General features: G+C 39.5%; 1 protein-coding gene across 8 annotated transcripts in view; it reads left to right on the forward strand.

Moving 5' to 3' along the window:
- The window catches only part of rapgef2b (Rap guanine nucleotide exchange factor 2b), a 103,155-nt gene that overhangs the window by 50,384 nt on the left and 31,948 nt on the right, over positions 1-20,823 (forward strand). For all 8 annotated transcript variants that reach the window (XM_088009362.1, XM_088009366.1, XM_088009363.1 and 5 more), the window contains 2 exons: positions 4,494-4,569; positions 8,431-8,598. In XM_088009362.1, the coding sequence (XP_087865488.1) occupies positions 4,494-4,569; positions 8,431-8,598 (244 nt within the window). The remainder of the gene's footprint in view (positions 1-4,493; positions 4,570-8,430; positions 8,599-20,823) is intronic.

Raw genomic sequence — 20,823 nt, forward strand, 5'->3', positions numbered from 1 at the left:
AAATGATGATTCTGATTTCGTAGAACTGCACAGTTTACCTATGAGCTTTACTACTTCTGATGATGCCCAACTTCCTAGTTTTGATGCATTCATTGACAAATTAGCATGCAACTAAATGAGACAGGGATCTGAATCTAGGGCTCGAATTAGTGATTATTTTATTCAAATAATCATTTATCGGATATCTTTATAGGATAAAGTTATCGGATATCTTTTTTGGATGAGGATATTCGATAAAGATAAAAAAAATTGGCACAAATTTTGCCAATTTTTTATCTGATTAAGACAAATCCATAATGCACAGAAAATTGAAACAAATTCAGCTCATTTTTGAAAAAGAAAATAAGAATGTTCTTGTCTAGAATACCATAACAGTATTTCCTCAGTGCATGCTTCATTATTTGAAACAAAGGATGATCTGCAGCTAGAAAAATGCTTCTGATATCAACATATACAATCTCAGCCCTTTCTGATTGACTTGTCAATACAGTTTAAAGCTCATTGTTTATTTTTTGGATTAACCAGTTAATAGTAGGTTAATAAAAGTTGTTTACTTTTAGATTTATTTATTTATTTATTTATTACAATTTGCAGTTGGTGAAGATAAAACAATACCTCTTGAGGAGTTCTGGGTAGAACATATTTAAAGCAGATTGTTTTTTCATCTTAAATACAAAGTGTGTATATTTCTTACAGTTTTGGCTCAATTACTGTTCTGAATATGTTTTCAGCAATCTGCCTTTTTTAGTCTGTATGCTCCAATAAATTATTTATTAATTACTTCATCAGTTGACTTTTATTTCAATAGCCGGTTCATTACTATTAATCTGATTAATCGTTTCAGTCCTATCTGTAACAACAATCTGTAATTAAAGATAACATATATGCTATTTTATTGCACCATTTTATTCTTCTAATTAAGCAATGTAAAGAATCTTCTCTGCAGTTTTGCATTGTACATGGAGAGCGTGTCCTAGTCCAAGCAAGTGAAGGACTAAATGAATAGTAGCGGGTTTAGTCAGGTTCTTATCATTGGTATAAACAATAGTAAAAGAAAAAAAAAACAATCTGTGTTGCAGCATTGCTGTGTTAAAAATAGGAGAGTAATGATTAATTCTGACGTATTTCTCTGGCTGTTAAATTTGTCTTTCTGGTTTTGGAAGTTTCCCATCCGATGCAGTTCTCAGGAAAGCTGAAACAGAGCTCACTTCAGACTAAATTCCTCATTGCTCGTAGGAATTCGTAGGAACTGCTCAGTGCACTTCAGCACCATCAGTTCTGCTGATAAAAATCAAGTATTTGCATTAATTTTAGAAGTGCCTCCATCCCACTCAATTCTTCACATAATTTCTGCTCTTGCAAGACTTTTTTTTTATTTTTTTATTTTCACTGCTAGTCCTGGAGCACTACAAGCTTTAATCTCCAAACAAGATAGTTTTGTGTTCCTCCCCCACGCTGCACTTCCATAATCCCTGCTTTAATATCTCACATTGCCAGCGGTGCGTTTATTTTTTATGTAAAATTGAGCACTGGATTACTAATGTCAGGAATGGAGGAGCATGATTGAACATGTCACTCTGCTGTCTGCACTGGGTGGCCTGATGCGTCTGTGATATGTATATGGGTGGAAACACAGCTTAGAGCTGCTGGTAGCATCAGAAACAGACCGAGCTTCCTGTAAAGCCACTGCCTCCCTGACAAATCAGCAGTGCTGGAAACCAGTTGCAAAAGAATTACAGCATTTGTCTTCTTGTCGAGAACCGCAATAAAAATACTGAGTAAGCTCTTCGCGTCGGTGTGTTTTGTCCCGTGGTGGAATTCAGGCTTGTGTTTGTCAGGGAATACAAGCAGAGTTACAACGGCGTTAGACTGAAGCTCAGGCAAAGCAAACAGCAACAATCAGCATTAACCCACTCGCTGCCATCTCCCTCAGGCTGCCGCTCATGTTTTCTTTGATTTAACACAAGCCTCTTGGCTTAACTTATTGCTTTTTAAATTGTTGAGTTATCAAAGGGAGCTTGGAAAAATGCACTTTGTCACTAAACAACAGACAGACTGACAAGAGTTGATAGAGTTTCTAAGAGTTTTCTAGAACAAGAAAAGCAAAGCCAGCGAGATCTGCTTGGAGAAATGAATGTGTCTGCTCTGTGCCATTGCAGCCAGCTGGTAATTATTTCCCAGCGTGAACAAACCCCAGCTATAACATGTAGCCACAAGCCCACAGTGTTTATGTCCTGCTGGGCCAGAGGTCTGCTCTCATTGGCCACTCACTTAATCTCTGGGCGCCTTTACCTACCTGAGATACCAAAGTTTGCCAGTGGATTTTAAGCATCTTTATAGCTTAGTTGATGACATTAGGCAACAAAAATATGGTAAAAGAAAAAAAGCTTATTTGAAGAACTGATACTTGAGTATTTAAAATGTCAAGGTGCTTTTAATGTGAAAGGATTGCCAATGGTCTATATGATCACTCACTTAATGTCTACACTCTCTATGCTTGGGAGTACAAGACAATCAGCACCAAGGAAAATGAATGACTGTCCTGGATTGGCTGCTTTGCAAAATAAATAGCGTGCCAAGTAGCTTTACAGCTATTTTAGCCTCCAAAGCTGAATTTTCTTTCAAATATTTTTGATTTTCACTTTGGGAAAATCCTTGATTAGGTGGATTTTATGCACATAATTTGAATTTAGTTCCACAGAAAAATCTTTAAATATTGAACAAGTGGTGGTCTGTAGTCGTCATCCATCATATATAAATAAATAATTAACATTGGGCTTTTTTCTCTTGGACTTTAGTTTCCTAAAAGCTTTTGCTTCACCCTGGTTGTCAGTTGTGTGGGTTTCCACTGTGGAGTCCAAATCTGGGTTGTTTATGGAAATAATGTCTACTGAAGCTGAAACATCTTCCTCTCCACAGAAGTGTCCAGGGTTGGATCAAATACCCTGAAATCAGACCAATACAGCATTTATCCTACAATATTTCACCGTTATTATGGTTTAAAAACCAAGTAAAGTCACTCCAGACAGTGTGGCAACACGTAACTATAAATGGACTTAAAATGAACTGCGTTGATCCTGAATCAAGAGTGTGTGGGAGAGGCCAGTGGTTCCAGTTAGAAAAATAAAAATCTGTCACAGCGACCACACTTGCTAACTTTAGTAGAGTCACTCCAGACCTTATTTAAAAGTACATACTGCAGCTTTAGCAAACTTTAAATTAATCACTGACACAGACATCACTGTTTCCTCAACTTTGGAGTTGGAGGAAAACTCTCACCAACGCTGCAAAAACACAAAGTCACACCAAGTAAGTTTGTCTAGTTTCTTGTGTAAAGACCTCAGTAGATTAGCAATAAGACAAAACTAAGTCACAAGTAAATTTTCAGCACAATAAAGGAGCTTGTTTTAAGTAAGTAATTTAAGTAACTTCCTATAAGTAACAATATAGCATTAGAACCAGTACTTTCTCATCAATATTAAGGAATTATTCTCTTAAAACAAGCTTCTCTATCTTGCTGAAAAGTTACTTCTATGTGAATTTTGTCTTATTTCAAAGGTTCCACGATATTTACAGTAGAAACTAAACCAAAAACATTTGGCAAGATGTTGTGTTTTTGCAGTGACAAAGCTCTGGTCGAGGTTTCAATCTGGGGTTTTCACCCAGAACTTGTGCACAATGGGTACGCTCTGAAAATAATTCATATGCTAAAGTCAAAAGAAAATTTTTAAACGTTAAAAACTTTTATTAGTTAATCCCCTTGTTACCTCTGAAGGGAGAATTAACCACCACTACCAGCTATCAAGTATGATGGTATCATTCAAACGTAAAAATTGTTAATAATCAACATTACTTGAATGTTAGTACTTTTAAAATAAAATAGATGCTTTTGATTAAGAGGACTATATTTTAAAATGCTCCTGTATCTCAGTGATATAAACAGAGATGGTTTGTTACACTAACTCCAATAAATCTCAGGAGTTTATCTAACCAAACAATGAGCAAACAATCGAGATTTGGGTCACATTGTGAAGCGAAAGATGTTTAAAATAACAAACAAGGACGCTCTTGTTCGTCTAGATGGGAATCGTGTTCTGGACAAAGGCAGCATTCTTCCCAACACCCACAACTGGGATCTGCACGCTTAAAATTTCCATGGCTGAGAATCTTTTTTTTTTTATTATTATTCATTTTGGATCTTTGCTGCTTTTAATATTTCTCTGATCATTAGGAGGAGGGCTTGCTGTGCAAACTGACGTCATGAGAGTGGAGTTTTCCAGAGCCGGGTGTTTCCCTCCTGAATCTGAAAGGAGGCGGTGCACAGTCAAAGCTTTTCACTGTTTTTGGGTAGAAATATGCAAACATTTATGGGATTCTCCTCTGATCCTAGCTGACAAAGATTAACAGAGAAACGTGTTCATATGTGAATATAGTGCAAGTCAAACCAGACTCTGTTGCTTTAAGGTGCATTATTGACATTTTTTTTTCTTTAGTTTTGGGAAGCGATCAGCAGGCAGCCTGCGGCGTGGATGTGAATGCATCGTCCTTGAACCCTCAGAAATGATTGTGGTGAGTTCATTTCTCTGCTTTTTAAACTCCTGCTCAGAGCAGACTTCCTTCTTATGAAAAGTGTGAAGTCTGATTTATTTTCTAAGATAAATAAGTATGGAAAAAGAAAATGTTGCAGATGTTTATTTTTTTCTCACTTTATTCCCATTGTCATTCCTTTCTTGTATCCTTTCTTGTCATTATGCCCACTTTCCTTCCATGTCCCTGCTTACTTACTCAATTACTTCTTTTGTTTTCTCTTTCCTTTCATACACTCACTGTATCCTATCTGTCCACTTTTTCTTCTTTCTTCATTCCTTCTTCCTTATATATCTGCTTTTCCCCCTTGCTTTCTGCCTTGTGTTCTTCCTTCTTTACTCACTTGTGTCCCTTTTTTGTCCATCATTTCTGTTTCCTTCCTCATTCTAATCGTCTTCATTCCTTGATTACTTCCTTTCAGTTTCATTCTTCTTTCCTTTCACTTTTATGTTCTACTTCCCTTTTGTCCTCCATTTATTCCTTCCATATGACCTTAATTCTTTCTTTTCTTCTTTATTTGCTTTTGTCCTTTTTTCCTTAATAACTTTCTTCATTAATTTCATCCCACCCTTTCACTTTTTGTGTCCTACTTACATCTTTCTTTCCTTGCCTCATTCCTTCCTTGTCTTTCCTTCTGCTCTTTCTACCCCTTACCTTTCCTTTTCTTCTTACTGTTCACTGTAGAAATGTCTTCCATAAATTTGAAGCCAGTTTTAGTTTATATTTTGAAATGACAGTAAGTGCTGGGAGCTCAGTATGAGTGATTTTCTCTGTGTAAATCCACTGAAACTTCAGAAAACAGCCATTAATGTGGATGTGAGTTCACTCGCATGTTGCATCACGTCTTAATGGATTATTGTTAAACCCACAGTTATCCACTTACCGCCTGCAGTGTGAAAGTTGCATCATCCTGTGTGGCCTGCTATATAAACTATATCAAGTTTTAACACAAACTGGGCTTTAGATTGGAGGTTCGTTCAGCATACTTTTGATATATTATTAAGCATCAAGACCTTTGTGTTCATTAAATTTAGATTTTTCCCTCTTAATGCGGCTTTGCTAAAATTAAAAGTGGCTGAGAATGAAATTTCCCCTCAGAGCGAAGTGCAGCGGCCAAGTTGGCAGCAGGAAACAGTCATCTGCTGAACAGAAGCTAACTGGGGCCTGAAGTCACCCCATAGACTGCTGAGGATCCTGCCAAGACACATTCAGACAGCTGCAACTTCAAGTCTGTTAATACACCAATGCAATGCATTGGATCTGTTGACCTTTCAACTTGCAGACTTGAACGCATCACAGTTTAAAACCTGAAGACTAGAAGAAAACCCAAGTGGAAGTTTATTTTCAGATGAATCTGCCACCTTTTTACAGATGAACCCATCCTCAGAGTGAGGTTTTATTCTTGGAGGCTTCATAAATAACGCAGAAAGTAAAAGTCCTAATGTTAATTGATCAGTTTTGTGCTACATCAGGCCTGAGAAGATTTAGATTACTGTTGCATGAGACACCAAAAAGCTGCAGATATGACATCATGAGTAAAATACTGCTGCAACATTTCTTATCAATGTCCTCAGCACTAAACCCAGAGCATTACTTTGTAACTACATCACTCCACTTTGGACAAGGTTTGTGTTGATAAGATGGCTTTTTATGGTCTGTGGCTTTATGAAAGATAAATGTGCTCATCTTTATGATCAATCCATAAAAAAGAAATGAAAGCCACTAAATCAAATCTTATGGCTCAAATAAAAAACAAATCTTGGTACAAATATGCTGATTTTATTGATAGGTTCAACATGAAGCCAAGTGCTGAATACTGATCATGTGCAAAAAGCTGTCCTTGTTTTCTAGCTTCATCCAGCCACACTGTACAAACAGATAAAAGCAGCTTCACACATTAAAACTACAAACTTCAGTGTATTTTGTGTAAATTTTATCTCATATTCTAAGTAGAAGGACATTTATTTTTATTAATAAAACGCATTGAAATTTCAGTGATTCTGCCACCACCATGTCTCATCATGTGAATGTACGGCTGCATAAAATCCATTTTATTTTCAAAGTTCCTTTAAATTTTTTCCGTCAATAACAATTTTTCCATTTTTATTTCCACATCTTCCATTTTATCTATGTGTATTAACTCAATAGCAACAATTTAACAAATCAACAGCCAAACATTTCCATATTTCCTCTTGTTCAAGTTTCGTATTGCTATGGTTCAGCAGAACATTGAATGATTTTGCAAAGTGTTTAAAAGTATTTGATTTTTTAAACATAACTTAAACATTATGAGAAAAACTTAGAAATACATGTTTTTCACATTTTAAAAAAGTATAACCCCCTTCTGAAATGCATTTCAGTTGTCATCACCAAAATGTCAGATAAAGAAACCTGCAAACAGTAAAAGCCTCCAAAATCATTTTTTTTCCAAGAGAATATTGTTTTACACAGAGCAGCAAAACATTCAACAAACCTTCGCCTCTCTTTTTTCTGATTTTTGGTCTTCAGTGGTGCATTATTTTGTTGGGATGCATATTATATTGGCATCCCAATATCGCTAGCAGAAATTAATGTCATTTTTTAACATTATTATCAGATATTGATATTGGCAAAATTTCCAATCTGATGCACCCCTGTTATTTTGTTGTGGAATCTTGCATAAACTCTCACAGAAATACAATGAAATCTGCGATCATAATCTGACAGGAAGTGATGAAGCTGTATTTTAGTTGTTTGTTTTTGTTTGTTTTTTGTTTTTACCACATAATAAAATCTCACCCATTAACAAACACTGCAGTCTTTCAAGGAAGTGCAACCATGCCCTACTTTCATCTTCCTTCCAAGAGAAGCAGCAGAGGTAACCTGCATGCTGTCAGTGTGCAGGAATAACAATGGACTTCCACCGCTGCAATCACAGCGTGTCTTCATTTCACATAATTGCCGTGCAGATGGGACGACAACTCCAGCAGATCCTCCCCCCTTATTAGCAACTCCACCCTGGTCTGCTGGCTGCTAGCTGTTGCTTTTGCTATCCCAGAAGCCAAGCCGTTTCATAATTACGAAGCAGGATGGATCAGAGGTTCCCCTGCTGCAAAGTTTCCACTCGGCTCCATGAAGCTGCAGTGAAATAAGCACATTCATCCACTGCCGAGGTGCCTGTACTGTACACACACACATGCACACACACACAGCTTAGAGAGAGCAATTAGACACACAAACACGCTTTTATGCCCTCGCTAGCACACAACTCTGCTGCCGTTGTCATGGCAGCCATTGGTAAGGCGGAGTGAGGTTTTTAGCAGCGTAATCCCAAAGGTTGAGCTGCAAGAAATGTGAAAAATAGCGAGAGAGATGAGAAGGATTGGGCCCCGAATATGAAGATAGAAAAACTATTTTAGGATTACCTGGTAGGATGAGAGCTGTCCTGTTCCAGTTTTCTATGTTTTTTTCTCCTTCTCCTCATTCATTATGAATGGAAGCAGGGATTTAACCTGATTTTAACTTAAGGTAGCAAAGTGTCTTTTTCTGCACGGAACTTCATCATTGTTTATGTCTGCCTGTCAGTCCGCCTCTCTCCCAGCTCACCACTCTCATACAAATTCCTCACTGTCTCTTGTTTCGTGATGTGAGCATCCTCTGACGTCGGTGTGCGCCGCGCTGCACAGCCCACACACACACACACTTCTATTTTTACGCAACCAGAGAGGCGGGAGGCAGGAGAGACATGGGGGAGTTTTGTTGTTATTATTTTGTTTTCTTTTGCTGATGGGAGGATGAGGAAGAGGAGAAGGGTGTGAATGAAGACGAAGACAGTCACTCCCCTTCTATCCGTGTTGCTTGCAGGTGGACTATATGGATGAAAATGAGGAGTACTTTCAACGACAAGCCTCGCACCGACAGTCCCGGCGGCGCTTTCGGAAGATCAACCAGAAAGGCGAGCGACAGACTATCATCGACACGGTGGACCCGTACCCCACTGGAAAGCCGCCCGTAGCCCGGGGTTACCACACGGTGAGTTTCAGCCCGTGTTTATTCTCGCTGTTCTCCAGAGCCGCTCCTCCGCTGTAATCGCTGTTAGGGTAACTTTGTGTTTTCTGCCTTTAGCTGATCTGGTCAGAGAAGGTTGTGCTGTGATGTCTGGTCTTTTTGGGGGGAAGGGGAGGTGCTCGCTTTGCCCTGCCCTTCTGCTCCTTCATGCTTTCCTCTGATCTTTGCTGATTTAAATCGTTTCCCTTCTTCTTGTTGGATTAGAGTTGCTCCACTTCTGTGTCTGTTTAGAGACTCTTGAGACCGTTCAGCTTTCTGTTTGTTGATCTGTCGTCTTTTTAATGAATGTTTCTGTAGTTTGTTCAGCGTGTCTAACTGAGTCTCTTCTGGAACCATGTTTGGTGTCAGAGTAGCTCTATTTGTGATTCATGTTGGGATGTTTGTGATCTCTTTAAAGTGACTGGCTAAGTCATCAGGTTTTTTTCGTAGAGATGTTGCGGTTTCAGTGAATTTACAAAAAAAATGTAATGGCGTATTTTCTTCCAGCTGATAGGCAGTGCACATGTACTGGAGGTGGAAGTAGAAATGCTACAGCTGGAGAAAACTCCACTTTCTTTAAAATCTCATTAAAAGTAATTCAAACCGCAGATAGTAGAGATGCACCAGTCAGGCTTTTCCTGACTAAGACCGATTCATGATTTTCTTCTAAGTCTGCTCTGCCAGTCCCAATATTTTTACTAAGGATTATAACATATGAGACATTGGTTTGCAACTTTGAACCTTCCACAATGGCTCTTTATAACTTTGGCTTACTATTAAATAGATCCAGTTACTGTTTTAATATGGATATAACAACAAATGCATGTTGTTTCTTTTATATTTGCACTGAATTTCTACAAAGAATGACACTGTGAAACTACCAGTATTAATTTTGATGCATTTAATAATAATAAAAAAATTCAATATTTGAGCTGCAGATCAAAACTAAATTGTCAGATTTTGATCTATTTTTTGTTTTTTATCTTTACATTGAAGAAAAATTAGCTGGTTGCTGAGTGTTGTTCCTCCACATAAACTCTTTGCACTTTAGTTTATTTCCCTGGGAAACGAAATCTCAAAGAAATAAGTAAATAGCCATCATGCAGTTCCTGCACACAACTTCCTGTTCCAAAGCGTCTCACAGCATTCCTCTCGTTCCCAGCATTCCCTCGGGTCCTCGTCAGGGTACTCGTCTGTTTTTGTCTCCGACTTTGTGAATCTGTTCCTCTTAAAAAGGAGAAACGTAATCTTCCAGCTTTTATCACACCCTACTCTGATCTCCAAATACATGCTGGACGGTTCTGAACTTTCTCATGGCCCGACATCTCTGCACGAACTCTGAACTCTGTGCTCGGAAACAAATCCTGTGAGAAGGATGGAGCCTGCGCAATGACAACCAGTATTACCAAATGGGCGCACACTTAGAAGTACAGTATGGAAGGCAGATTATTTAACAATAACGTTGTTGCTGAAGGAGAAGGTAGTTAAGATGCTGAATATTGGCGGTTGCTAAGCTGGCATAGCATGCTAATCTGTAGCTTTTAGAACGCCAGGCATAACCCAAACGTTCCATCCTTCCTCCCTGAGGCTTGTTGAGGAGGAGAGAAGCACAACAAAGAGATTCTTTGAAGCGAAAGAAGAAAAGGGCTTATCTCAGTTATCGTCTTTAAGGTAGATGTGAGGACAGGTGTGAAACCACGGAGAGAAACTCAGTCCATAACCTCAACTTCCTCATGCCTATAGATGCCAGTAGAACATGCATCCAATCCAAACAAACATCAAGGCAGAACAAAAAAGTTGACCCACGTTGCCACCTTTAAGATGGTGCAGTATGATTAAACAGCATTTTGCCCTTTGAAAAACTAGTAAAATGGTTCAATTCTGTTCAAATGTTTGAGACACTAAATTATGTATATTACAGTGAAGTAGTATTTGAATATCTTCATCTCTAATTTGGTGCTTAGCTAAACATGTTTAAATGTCAGCCATAATACTTGGTGAATCCTGAAATAACCGATTTCTTTGCTAGAAGCATCAGTGGCCTTCCTGATTTAAATAGAGATTGTTGTATAACTCTCAGGTCCCAGATTGTTTGCAGGCAGCTGTGCGAACCCCTCCTGTCCCTGAGCAACACTGGGTACAGGTTGTAAGCTGCTGCAGAGCACCATGGGTGAAAAATCAAAGTCAGACTCACCTCAGATTGAAGCTCCCAGTGGGAGGGCTCACAAAGACAAACAATCTGAAGCTGAGCTGTTGTTAAAGGAACTTTATTAGGCCTTTAAGGTTCAAACATAATGGAGGATAATTCCTTAAACACAAATAGAGTCTGCTCTCATGACTGTAAGCATGTTTATTTTCTGATCTGAATGAATTCTGTTACACAGAGGACTGAACTGGGATTAATATTAACATCCATTAGCTGATGAACTTCACTACAGTTCTCTGTTACTCTGTAAAGCCAGAGATCAATCAAGTCAGGAGTGATTTATTACGTTTATTTCCAAAGTGCAGGAAAGTTGTAGTGCTTTATCATGTTAATCAAAGAAATAAGCATCTATAATATTAATCTTACTGCCCGTTTAAGGGCTACAATGCAAACATCACATTAGGTTACTCGATAATTTAGACCGCATTGTCTTTTTTGGGTGTTCATCCTGCAGAAAGTTGTGCAGTAAAGGGATTAAGGTGACCTGATTGTGTAGATTTTACTGTTTTTATAGAACTGCATAGATTCCTGCTTTTAATGCCAGATCTCAATTTCACCCCAAACAAACAAATTCAGGAAAACTTTAGTAGTTTAATAGTTAAATGCCACATGGATGCACTAGAGAAATGTTCTGCAGGTTTCTTGAGTGAGGTAATAGTTTTATTACACAAATAATTCTCATTTGTGCATTAAACTGTATTGACATTGGTATGCTGGGTTGGCATACCAATGCCAATCCAATGCCAACCTGGCATTGGATTGGCATTGGTTGTTTAGTCTAATTCTTACTCCAAGGAAAATTATTCAAGTAATGTTTGTCCTTTAATGTATCATGAATAAATCCAAACAATAATTTTTTATTGTCACTGAAAATAAAAAGACAAATGTTGGATTCATAAGGATCAAGATAAATATTTCACATATATTTCTGTTTCCATGGATAAATCAGTGCGTGAAAAAGGACAGTGTTTAGGATTCAACACATGCCTCCTGTGTACTCAACACTGTGAGATGACACTTGTGTGCCTTGTTCAAAATGAACACACACACACACACACGCACGCAAACACGCACATACACGCGCACACACACACACACACACACACACGCACACACGCACACACACACACACACACACACACACATACTTGATCTTTTTATATTTCCTTTCCAAATGGCTGATAATCTCCATTTCTCAGTCGCTCTCCATTTTGCACCTTATCTCACATGTGCTATCTCTTCCTCTAAAATCATCGACTATTTGAGCTGTCGACCCAACACACACACACACACACGCACACACGCACACACACAGAGGTTTTCTCTCAGATCTCTTTCTCAGTCACTCTCTTAAGGTCTTTGTGGGGATTCTCTGTCACTCAGACTAGAAGGAAATGTCAACATGGCTGCTGTTGATGGATCTTCTTTACTGAATGCTGCACAGCAGATCAGATCCATAGCTCTTTTTAAGTTCTTGATTTGGATGTCTCCCTTCTATCTTTATTTAAACTCATCCTTAATTCCAGGAAGACATTCCCAAACCTGGAAGGACTGGTGTATCATTTATTTTTAACGTGTCAGCGAGGTTTGCACCTTCCAGGTAGATGTCAGATAATTGATTTTCCTTCAGCTTGACTGTTTAAAATGTAACTCCAACCTCAAAAGCTGAAACTATAATAGAGTAGTTTCTCTCCAACACTTTGATCATTTTCTTAAAGGTCACCACAGAGGTAAAACAAGAAGTCCAGCTCAACTATTTCCTAAAATACCATTAAGAAGTAAAAAATGTTTTCTCTTTCTGTGCTTATATAGCTTCAGGAACCATCAAATTCAATTCTAATTTGACTTAAACATAAAGAGAAAAGTTTTACTCTGTTAGCTGCCCAGAACTGTCCCAAAAGTCAGGGCTTATCTGCAGCGAAAACCTTCTCATCCCCGTAGAAGCTAACGTCTCCAGTCTTCCTTAGCGCTACTCTTTGGGGTTCAGCCAATCAGCACCCAGCATTGTATTTCAGCTTCCAAAGCTGAATTTTCTTACAGGGGTCGACTACACAGCTTTTGTTCTTTTATTTAATCACAACACTGATGTCACATGTGACCATCAGTGATCATTAAAACTGTTGGTAAAAAGTGCATTCTGTGATGTATTTAATTGAAACTTGGCTTTCACAACTTTTTTCTGCTGTTTTGTTCATAACTTAGATGTTCTCAATGCAAAGGTTTCACAGTTCATATGCTAATCTGGAGATAGAAAAAGATAAAACCAGGTGTATGATTTATTTTTAACATGTCAGCAAGGTTTGCACCTCCAGTTTCTCACACCCTCAGCTGAAAAGTGTCGTATTTGATAACTCTCCTGTCTTCTGCTTCCTTTCACGGCTCGCCCCCTAACTCGGCTTCCAGGAATGCAATAAACCGAAGAAGGTACCGTATCCATTAGCAGTGTTTGTCTGTTGTTTTCATTGTGCGTCTTTTGTTTCTAGCTGCATGTGTTCGGTAGGCTTATCTGCGTCTGATTCCCCATTCGTCCTATCTGTAGCTGCTAGCAGACTTCCTCAATAAACACCTTCCATTTGCAGGCGCGGGCGCTGATAATGATGGAAAGGGAAGCTCTGCTCCGCTCTCCAATTCTATTACCATCACGTCAACAACAATATGAATTGAATTGTTAATAAGAAGGACTGATAAAAGACGCCCATTCTGCTGCTGCCATCCATTTTATCTTGATTTTACTTAAAAAAAAAAAAAGCAACCACTACCACATCCAGTTGTCATGTAATGACAGGGGGATGATAACTATCACTCTTATACAACTTATAGGGCTGTAAAGTGTGATAATGGTAACAATTGAGATGATTGAGGTGCATGTTTTTTCCCTGAAGATTATCTTTGGGCTCTTTGGATTATTATTATCTCTACTCTGGTTGTCGTGACAGATGGAAGATTTCAGTTTTAATAATTCTGCTACATATAGAATGCTGTTACACCAATAGATCTGCAGCTTTTTCAGTCTTTCATTAGGGTGCTGCAGTAACAGGGCGGAAAGGGATTAAGAGGGAGAGGTGGAAGAGATCAGAGCTCAAAGCGCTGATCGCTCATACCTGCTGGTAAATGCAGAGAGAACAAACCTGCCACTCTCGGCTGCAGAAAAGCCGTGCTCCTATTTTTAGAGATGTCCTTTGTGACTGCCTGCTCTGCCTCAGCTGCTCAGAGTTACAGAAACCTCACTCTCGCATGGAAATTGTGTAGGAAAGGCAGTGATCAAAGCATAATGAGTTTATTGTACAATTATTCCTCATCCTGCATCTGTGACTGCTTGGTTTCTCAATGATCCAGTTGAACTTTCAGCGTTTCTTTCATAAAACATCACGATTGTTTAAATTCTATGCTAATTCCCTGCATAATTCATTCTCGTATGTTTCAGCTTTCCTTTTTAAATGAATAGAAGTGGCAACAGTGAAAGGAGTTCTTCATGCTTTTATTGTCAGCAGTGTGTGGGTAGACTATGCAGTTTTTATTTGAAGTATCTTTTGTTTCTTTGATTTAAGCACCCACGCCTCTTTTCCCCATCATACTCCACAAAGCCAACAGCCCTGTTTGTTGTTATTAATAGCCTAATATCAAACATTAAGTGTTGAAGTAAAGTGGAGCAGATATTTTTGGCTCAATAGTTCAGCTGAAATAGAGGCTTTTGTAGGTGAAGGAGAACTGCTAATTTATTGGCTGGGCTTCGGTTTTCAACCTGTGGTATAGAGAAAGCTTAGGTTGCCAGGTACTTTTAGAGACCGAGTGTTTGGAGCATGATAGATGGAGAACATCTATTTGAATGGTAATATGCCTGCATGGCAACAATCTCAGTTTCCCTCTTTTGTCTCTTTGAAGCATGATGAAAATCGGGGCTTTAAGCTCATAATAGGATTGTTTGATCAGTTTATGGTTGAGCTAATTTGCTTGATCAGACACTGCAGACTAATATGGCAGTCTGGCCTAAACCTTTGAGTAGATATCTTAAAATATGATTAATAAAATAAAAAATGGAAAACATTCACATGTGTAATCCTGTGAAACTAAAGAGATGTTTCTATTATTTTTTTAGATATATTGAGATTCTTTCAACTGCAGCCTGAGCAGACAGCTCAGCTAATAAACCTGCTAATATCAGTTTGTCGTAATCATGTTACTCCATAAAGAGCCAAACGGCAAATATAAGTTGCTGAAAACTACTGCTAATTTTAACAGGTGTTTTATTCTATGCTTGTGTTGATTATCAGTCCAAATAACTCATATTCATACAGTTACATGAAAACATAATTTTGGACCATATTGATCAGTTGGTTAGGTTATTTTTATAACCACTGCATTGATATACTTTTTGAATTTGAGAATCTCCTCCCTTTCTTGATGCAGTTGGAGATTAAAGTTGAAAGTTGTGATCATCACATTTCCTGCTGTAACTGACTGTTGAACCTGAAGAAGTAAAGACTACCAGGTCGTAACCTTTCAGTTACTATCTGACTTGATCCGGAAACCGCAGGTTACTGATGAACTTCTCCTGCTCTCGGTGTGCTGCTCATTCTCTTGAAAGCACCGTAGTTCATGTTCCTCCCAGATTTATGCTGCTTCCAGCAGGTGCTCCAGTACAACAGATGTTTTGCCCTGATGAACCTACAAGTGTAATCTTTTAGGCGTGTCTGGCAGCCCGCATCTCTATCAAATTGTTTCCAGAGCACCGTGCAGGTGACAACAGCTTGAAAAATGAAGTAATCCCATGAGCTGCAGCAGCTATGAAAATGGAGTCTTTTTATTAGATCATTGTTCCCGCTCTCACAACGCCACTTAGAGCCGTCGTAATGGGACACATGTCACTGATTAATGTCCTTGCTGCACGTGGCTTTCTGTTGACTTCCAAACAAATTCACTGAATACGTTTAGGAATGGATCAATAAATCAAAACCTGAGACTCTGATCTTCTAATGGATGCTGCAGGTCTTTCAGAGGATCAGAGGAGCAAAACGTTCATGTTTGATCAAAGAACTTTTAACCGGCTGTTTATTGATGTGAGGTTGGATTTTCTGACTCCTTACAGCTTCTTATAGACATTGCCTTGCAGAAAGATTCAAACCACACAAACTTTTAATATTTTGCATACTTAAGTCGTTGGAGGGAAAATAACACAATGGATTCAAATGAAAACCTGAAAATGGTGTTGTGCAGATATATTCATCCCCCGTTTATTCCGAAACCCCTAAATAATATCAAGTGCAACCAGTTTCAATAACCGGTCACGTAACTGTGTGATTTAATGCAGCCATTTTGTTTCTGGCTCAAAGAACAACCAGCATCATGAAGACTAAGGCCTAGTCAAAGTTCATATTTAAATCCAAATTAGAATCTATGTCAAAAGTTAAACATTTATTTTCTGTAAACAAAATGGACGACGCACTTCAGGTGTTTATTTGTAAAAATTATTAAAATAGTTTCCTTTTCCTAACATATTGCAGTTGTGCTCTACTTTTGTTGAAATCTTGTTACCTCCAAATAAAAAGCGAAGTCAACATAAATGATTTTTAAGTTTGTTTAGTTCTACTAAGTCTTTGTATAGAACCTAACAACACAGTCTCGTGTTTTACTCTTGGATTCCTAGATGTCATTTTCGATCCGACCCAAAAGGCAAATTCCCGTTATATATTTATATATTTGTTGTGCTTTATGGTTCTGTATAAAAGTAAAGTAATAAAATGTTTCTTATGTCAGTTTACTATTTTGATGTCAGATGCTTACTAACTCAGGATCTCTCTAGAACTAAAATTTGGGCCCCTCATGCTGTTTTGAGTATATGACTACAAATCCACCCCTGTTCTTTGGTTTAAAGCTGGAATCTCATCGCTGTGAGTCCATGTGTTTGTTTTCTGGAGATGTAATGAGGTTTTTATAGCTCCAATGCTACGCATCAGCAAGTAAAGCACCATGCATGGCCTTGCTTATCACACCCACTTTGCAGTGTGTTTACAGTGACACATGAGGCCCCCCCCGCCCCCACCTCCACCTCTTGCGTTTAGCACTCTCTGCATCTGAAAATGAGAGCTTTAATGCTATTCTGAGGGGGGGTGTTTTTTAATGTGCCTGCCTTTCCTTTAAATTTTGTTTATTAGTCAGTAAAAACCTGATTAATTGGTTTGTTGCTAGAAAGCTCCAGATGATGGGGGTTGGGCAGGAGTTTCTGATATTCCCAAGGCGCAGTCTGGTTGCTGCGGTGATGTAATGACGCCCTCTGTCCTCTTCACCCCCCACCCCCGGAGACAATTGTTGGAGACATTAATGACTGGGCTGCTCTGCAAACCACCTGAGCATTTTTTTGTGCTTGTTTTGAAACATTACATCATGGCTGGGGGCAGGAAAGGTGATGTCATCCTGGGTCTCCAGGCTTCTCTCACCCCCCTCCCACTCACCTCCCCCGTTGCTTTGACTGGAGCTGCTCCAAAACCAGCTAGTAGTACTCCACTTTCCAGGCACAGGCTGAGGACTCAGGCTTTGTGCAAGACACCATCCGCAACAAATATGAATCCGATGAAATATTGCTTATTAGATTTTTTTGTGTTCTTGATTGTGCATTCATTATTTTTGGATGTTTTGCATTGGATGTTTAACGCATGTATGATATATATATATATATTTTAATTCTTGTATGAATGGAGCAGGGATGTGCAGCCGCCATTCAGGATTATGGTTATTGATTTTCCTGTTTCCCAGTTAATTGTGTAATCTTCCAGTTGACTTTGGATACATTTCCCATGGCAGCGTCCTGTGCACTAATTCAGATTCTGATGGTAGATTATTTTTGTAAAACTCCCCCCAAGATAGTTTGAAGCAATTTATGAGCTAAAGCACCAAAAGACAAAGAAGGATGAAGCTGGAGTAAAAAGACCAATCACATAATAAACGATAAGTAAATATTACATGTACAGTTTTCATGTTTTTGTCTCTTCTGCTGCAGCTGGTTTTTCTGCTCTGACTGACTTGATTTCTGCTTGTTTTGTCGTGAACAGAAACTCTTTCACAATTTATTGTCATGTTTGACACTTCCATCCATTATTTCCGCAAATCTACCTTCTTTCTCTTACTGTTAGCAAAAATACAAGGCAACTTCTTTGCATCAACTTTCAGCATCTCCACAAACTACAAAAAAAAATATGATGGCACCCCTGGCGAAGCCTTAAAATCGCTACACTTTTTATCGCATCAGCCTAATCTCTTACTTAAAATTATGGGTTTTTTGGTTCTTGAAGATTATTAATTTGGAAAATCTGGTTTTTTGCTGGGGGTTTTTTTGTTTTGTTTTTTTTGTCATCAATGCGCTCCTCGGTTTTTCATAGTTCAGCGTGATGGCAGCAGGCCTATCATCATGTGTTTTAAATCTTTAGTTTATTTAGATTCTGAATTCAGGTTAACCTTATGAGAGAACATTATGGCAGACTACATTTATTTAAGGTCATAATATTACCAGAAATAATGTTGTAATATTATGAGAATAAAATGGAAAGTTTATGAGAACTCAAGACATTTAAAGTGAGAAATACTGAGCATCTTGTGAAATTCAGGCCCATATCAAATTATTAGCAGTAGCAGGACTTTGAAACAATTGTGTAAATGACTTGAAGAAAGAACCATATGAACTAATTTGGTCACCATATCTTGATAACTGTAATTAGTTGCACTTAGTTCTTATCAAATCAAAGTTTTTTGGGTTTTTTTTGTTGTTTTTTTATCATGTAACTTGATGCAACTGAAGTACAAGTTGAATTTTTTTTAAAGGTTTCTTGAGTGGATTTGTGTATTTCCCAGTTTGTGAAACAGAGTGAATAGTTAGTATCTCGGTTGATGAGTGATTGGAGCGTCTCCTGGTGACACTGCGGCTCGTTGTGGTCCAGGTGAAGTGGCTCACTCTGCTGCCACTTTCTCCGTCTCTTTTATGCTCTCTTCTCCCCTCCCTCCCTCCATTTCGGTATGTCTCGCTGCCTCCGTCGCCACAGCAACTAAAGGCCCTGGAGGGTGTGTGTGTGTGTTTGAAGTGTGTGTGTGTATGGGGGTGCTGGATGGTTGGCTCTGTGGGTGCGGGGGCTCGTAGTCGCCTAGTTGCCATGGCTATCTCCACTGAGTGGCAGCTACAGCTGGACCTCCATCTCCTCTTCGCTGCTTCTCCGAGGAGGAAGTGCTACAACTTCCCCGCCCAGGAAATGGCTTTCCTGCAGTCCGTTGCTATGCCAACCGAATCCAGCTGCTGTCTTGTGCTAAAAAGAGTGCAATGATTGCATTGTTCAGCTTCTGCCTCCCTTCAACACCCCATGCCTTCATACCTCCATCACTCATCCATCTATTCATCTACCTTTTGATCTCTACATCAGATTGTTCTTCATCTCTCCATCTCTCATCCTCCCTTCTCTTATTTCCATCTCTGAATTTGCCAGAGGAGCGCTCCAGCAGCATCACTGTCAGACTGGGAGGAGGTTCTTACCCCCTTCTCCTCCTCCCCCTCCACCCCTGACACACATCCACACACGCCGCTCCAAACAAACCACTGGGTACCTCACTGGAGGCTGCAGGCGTTTCAGGCTTGGAATAATCTAATGGTGCACAAAAGGCGTTTCTACGTGCGTGCGCGTCGCTTCACTTTCCGAACGAGGGAGAGGGAAGAAGAGGGAAAGAGAGAGAGGGAAGGCGGAGGGAGCAAACGTGAGTGAAAGTGTTGTCAGCCATTTTTGTCATCTTTTTTTTCACGTTTTTCTGCTTTCTTATCGGCGCGCTGCTGCTCCCCGATTGGAGATGTGACAGCCAAAAAGAAGCAGGCTGTTTATCACTTGGATAAAAAAGGATCTTTTTTTTTTTTATCCCTATCCATCTTCCTCTGTATGGTTTTCATGATCCAGCTGGAATAAACGCAGGAGGCGTCGCTGCTTTGGAAAGCTGAATCGGGCCGAGAATAGCGGGTACTCCCAAAACTATCAAGCAGAGACGGTGCAGCTGAGGGAGAAGGGGTGGCGGGTTGCTGAAGATGAGGGGAAATCAGGCCTGGGATGTTAGCTGTTAGCCCGGTGAACATTTTTTCATTATGAAACCATTAGCAGCATCAGACAGCAATGGAGTCCCGAGCCAGCAAGATAAAACCCCGGTAAGTAGCCTATCGATGTGCATCCTCTTATTTTTTTTATTTTTTCTCCTCTCCCCTCATCATTTATGACCCTGTAGATATGATTACCGGCCCTGTAATGGACGTGCATCGGATTTCTATTGAGTCTGTGCAGGATGAATGAAGGCAGGGCAGACCAAGGACGCGATCAGAGGCTGATCGTTGCCCCCGTTGAGCCTCAGATGTGTGTCAGTGTGTTGTACTAGAAACGGCCGCCATGTGCTCGCTGTCAATGACGCGTGCAAACACACTCTCAGATTCTTAATAACACTAGCTGCTCGCAGTGATTTATATATTAATCTACGCAAATAAATCTACTTTGTTTTTATCAGCATCATCAGTGACATTAAGGTTGTGTTTTAGAGAACATCTGTGATTTAAATGCTGTTAGATGGGAGCTCTGGGTGTTTAAAGAACGACGCCTCTGCCCTCGTTTTGCAGGAAGGTGTCAGTAGTTGCATGTGAATCCTCTAGAAGTGGCCATGACATTCAACACTGTTTTACATGGGAGGAAAATTACAGTGGGCGTTTACATCCTGGCTTCCATTTAAAAACACTGATGATAAGGATGAGAAATGCATAAATAAATCCTTTTTTGTATTTTTTCACCTGCTGAAACCATTTGATCCACCACTCCGTTGCTGGTGGCACTGTCCGTGGTGCTGGAAGCAGCCTGCAGCTCCGGCAGACACACGGAGAGGCCTGACACCATCTGCACTTGAACAGTAAACGGATTGATCGACTGTCAGCGCCGCTGGCATCACTCACACGCCGCGACCACACGCAGACACACACTCAAGCACATGCAAACAGCAGGCTG

This window comes from Poecilia mexicana, unplaced genomic scaffold (assembly GCF_051168715.1).
Source record: "Poecilia mexicana isolate PSO_F unplaced genomic scaffold, ASM5116871v1 scaffold_10, whole genome shotgun sequence".
NCBI classification, from domain to species: Eukaryota; Metazoa; Chordata; class Actinopteri; order Cyprinodontiformes; family Poeciliidae; genus Poecilia; species Poecilia mexicana.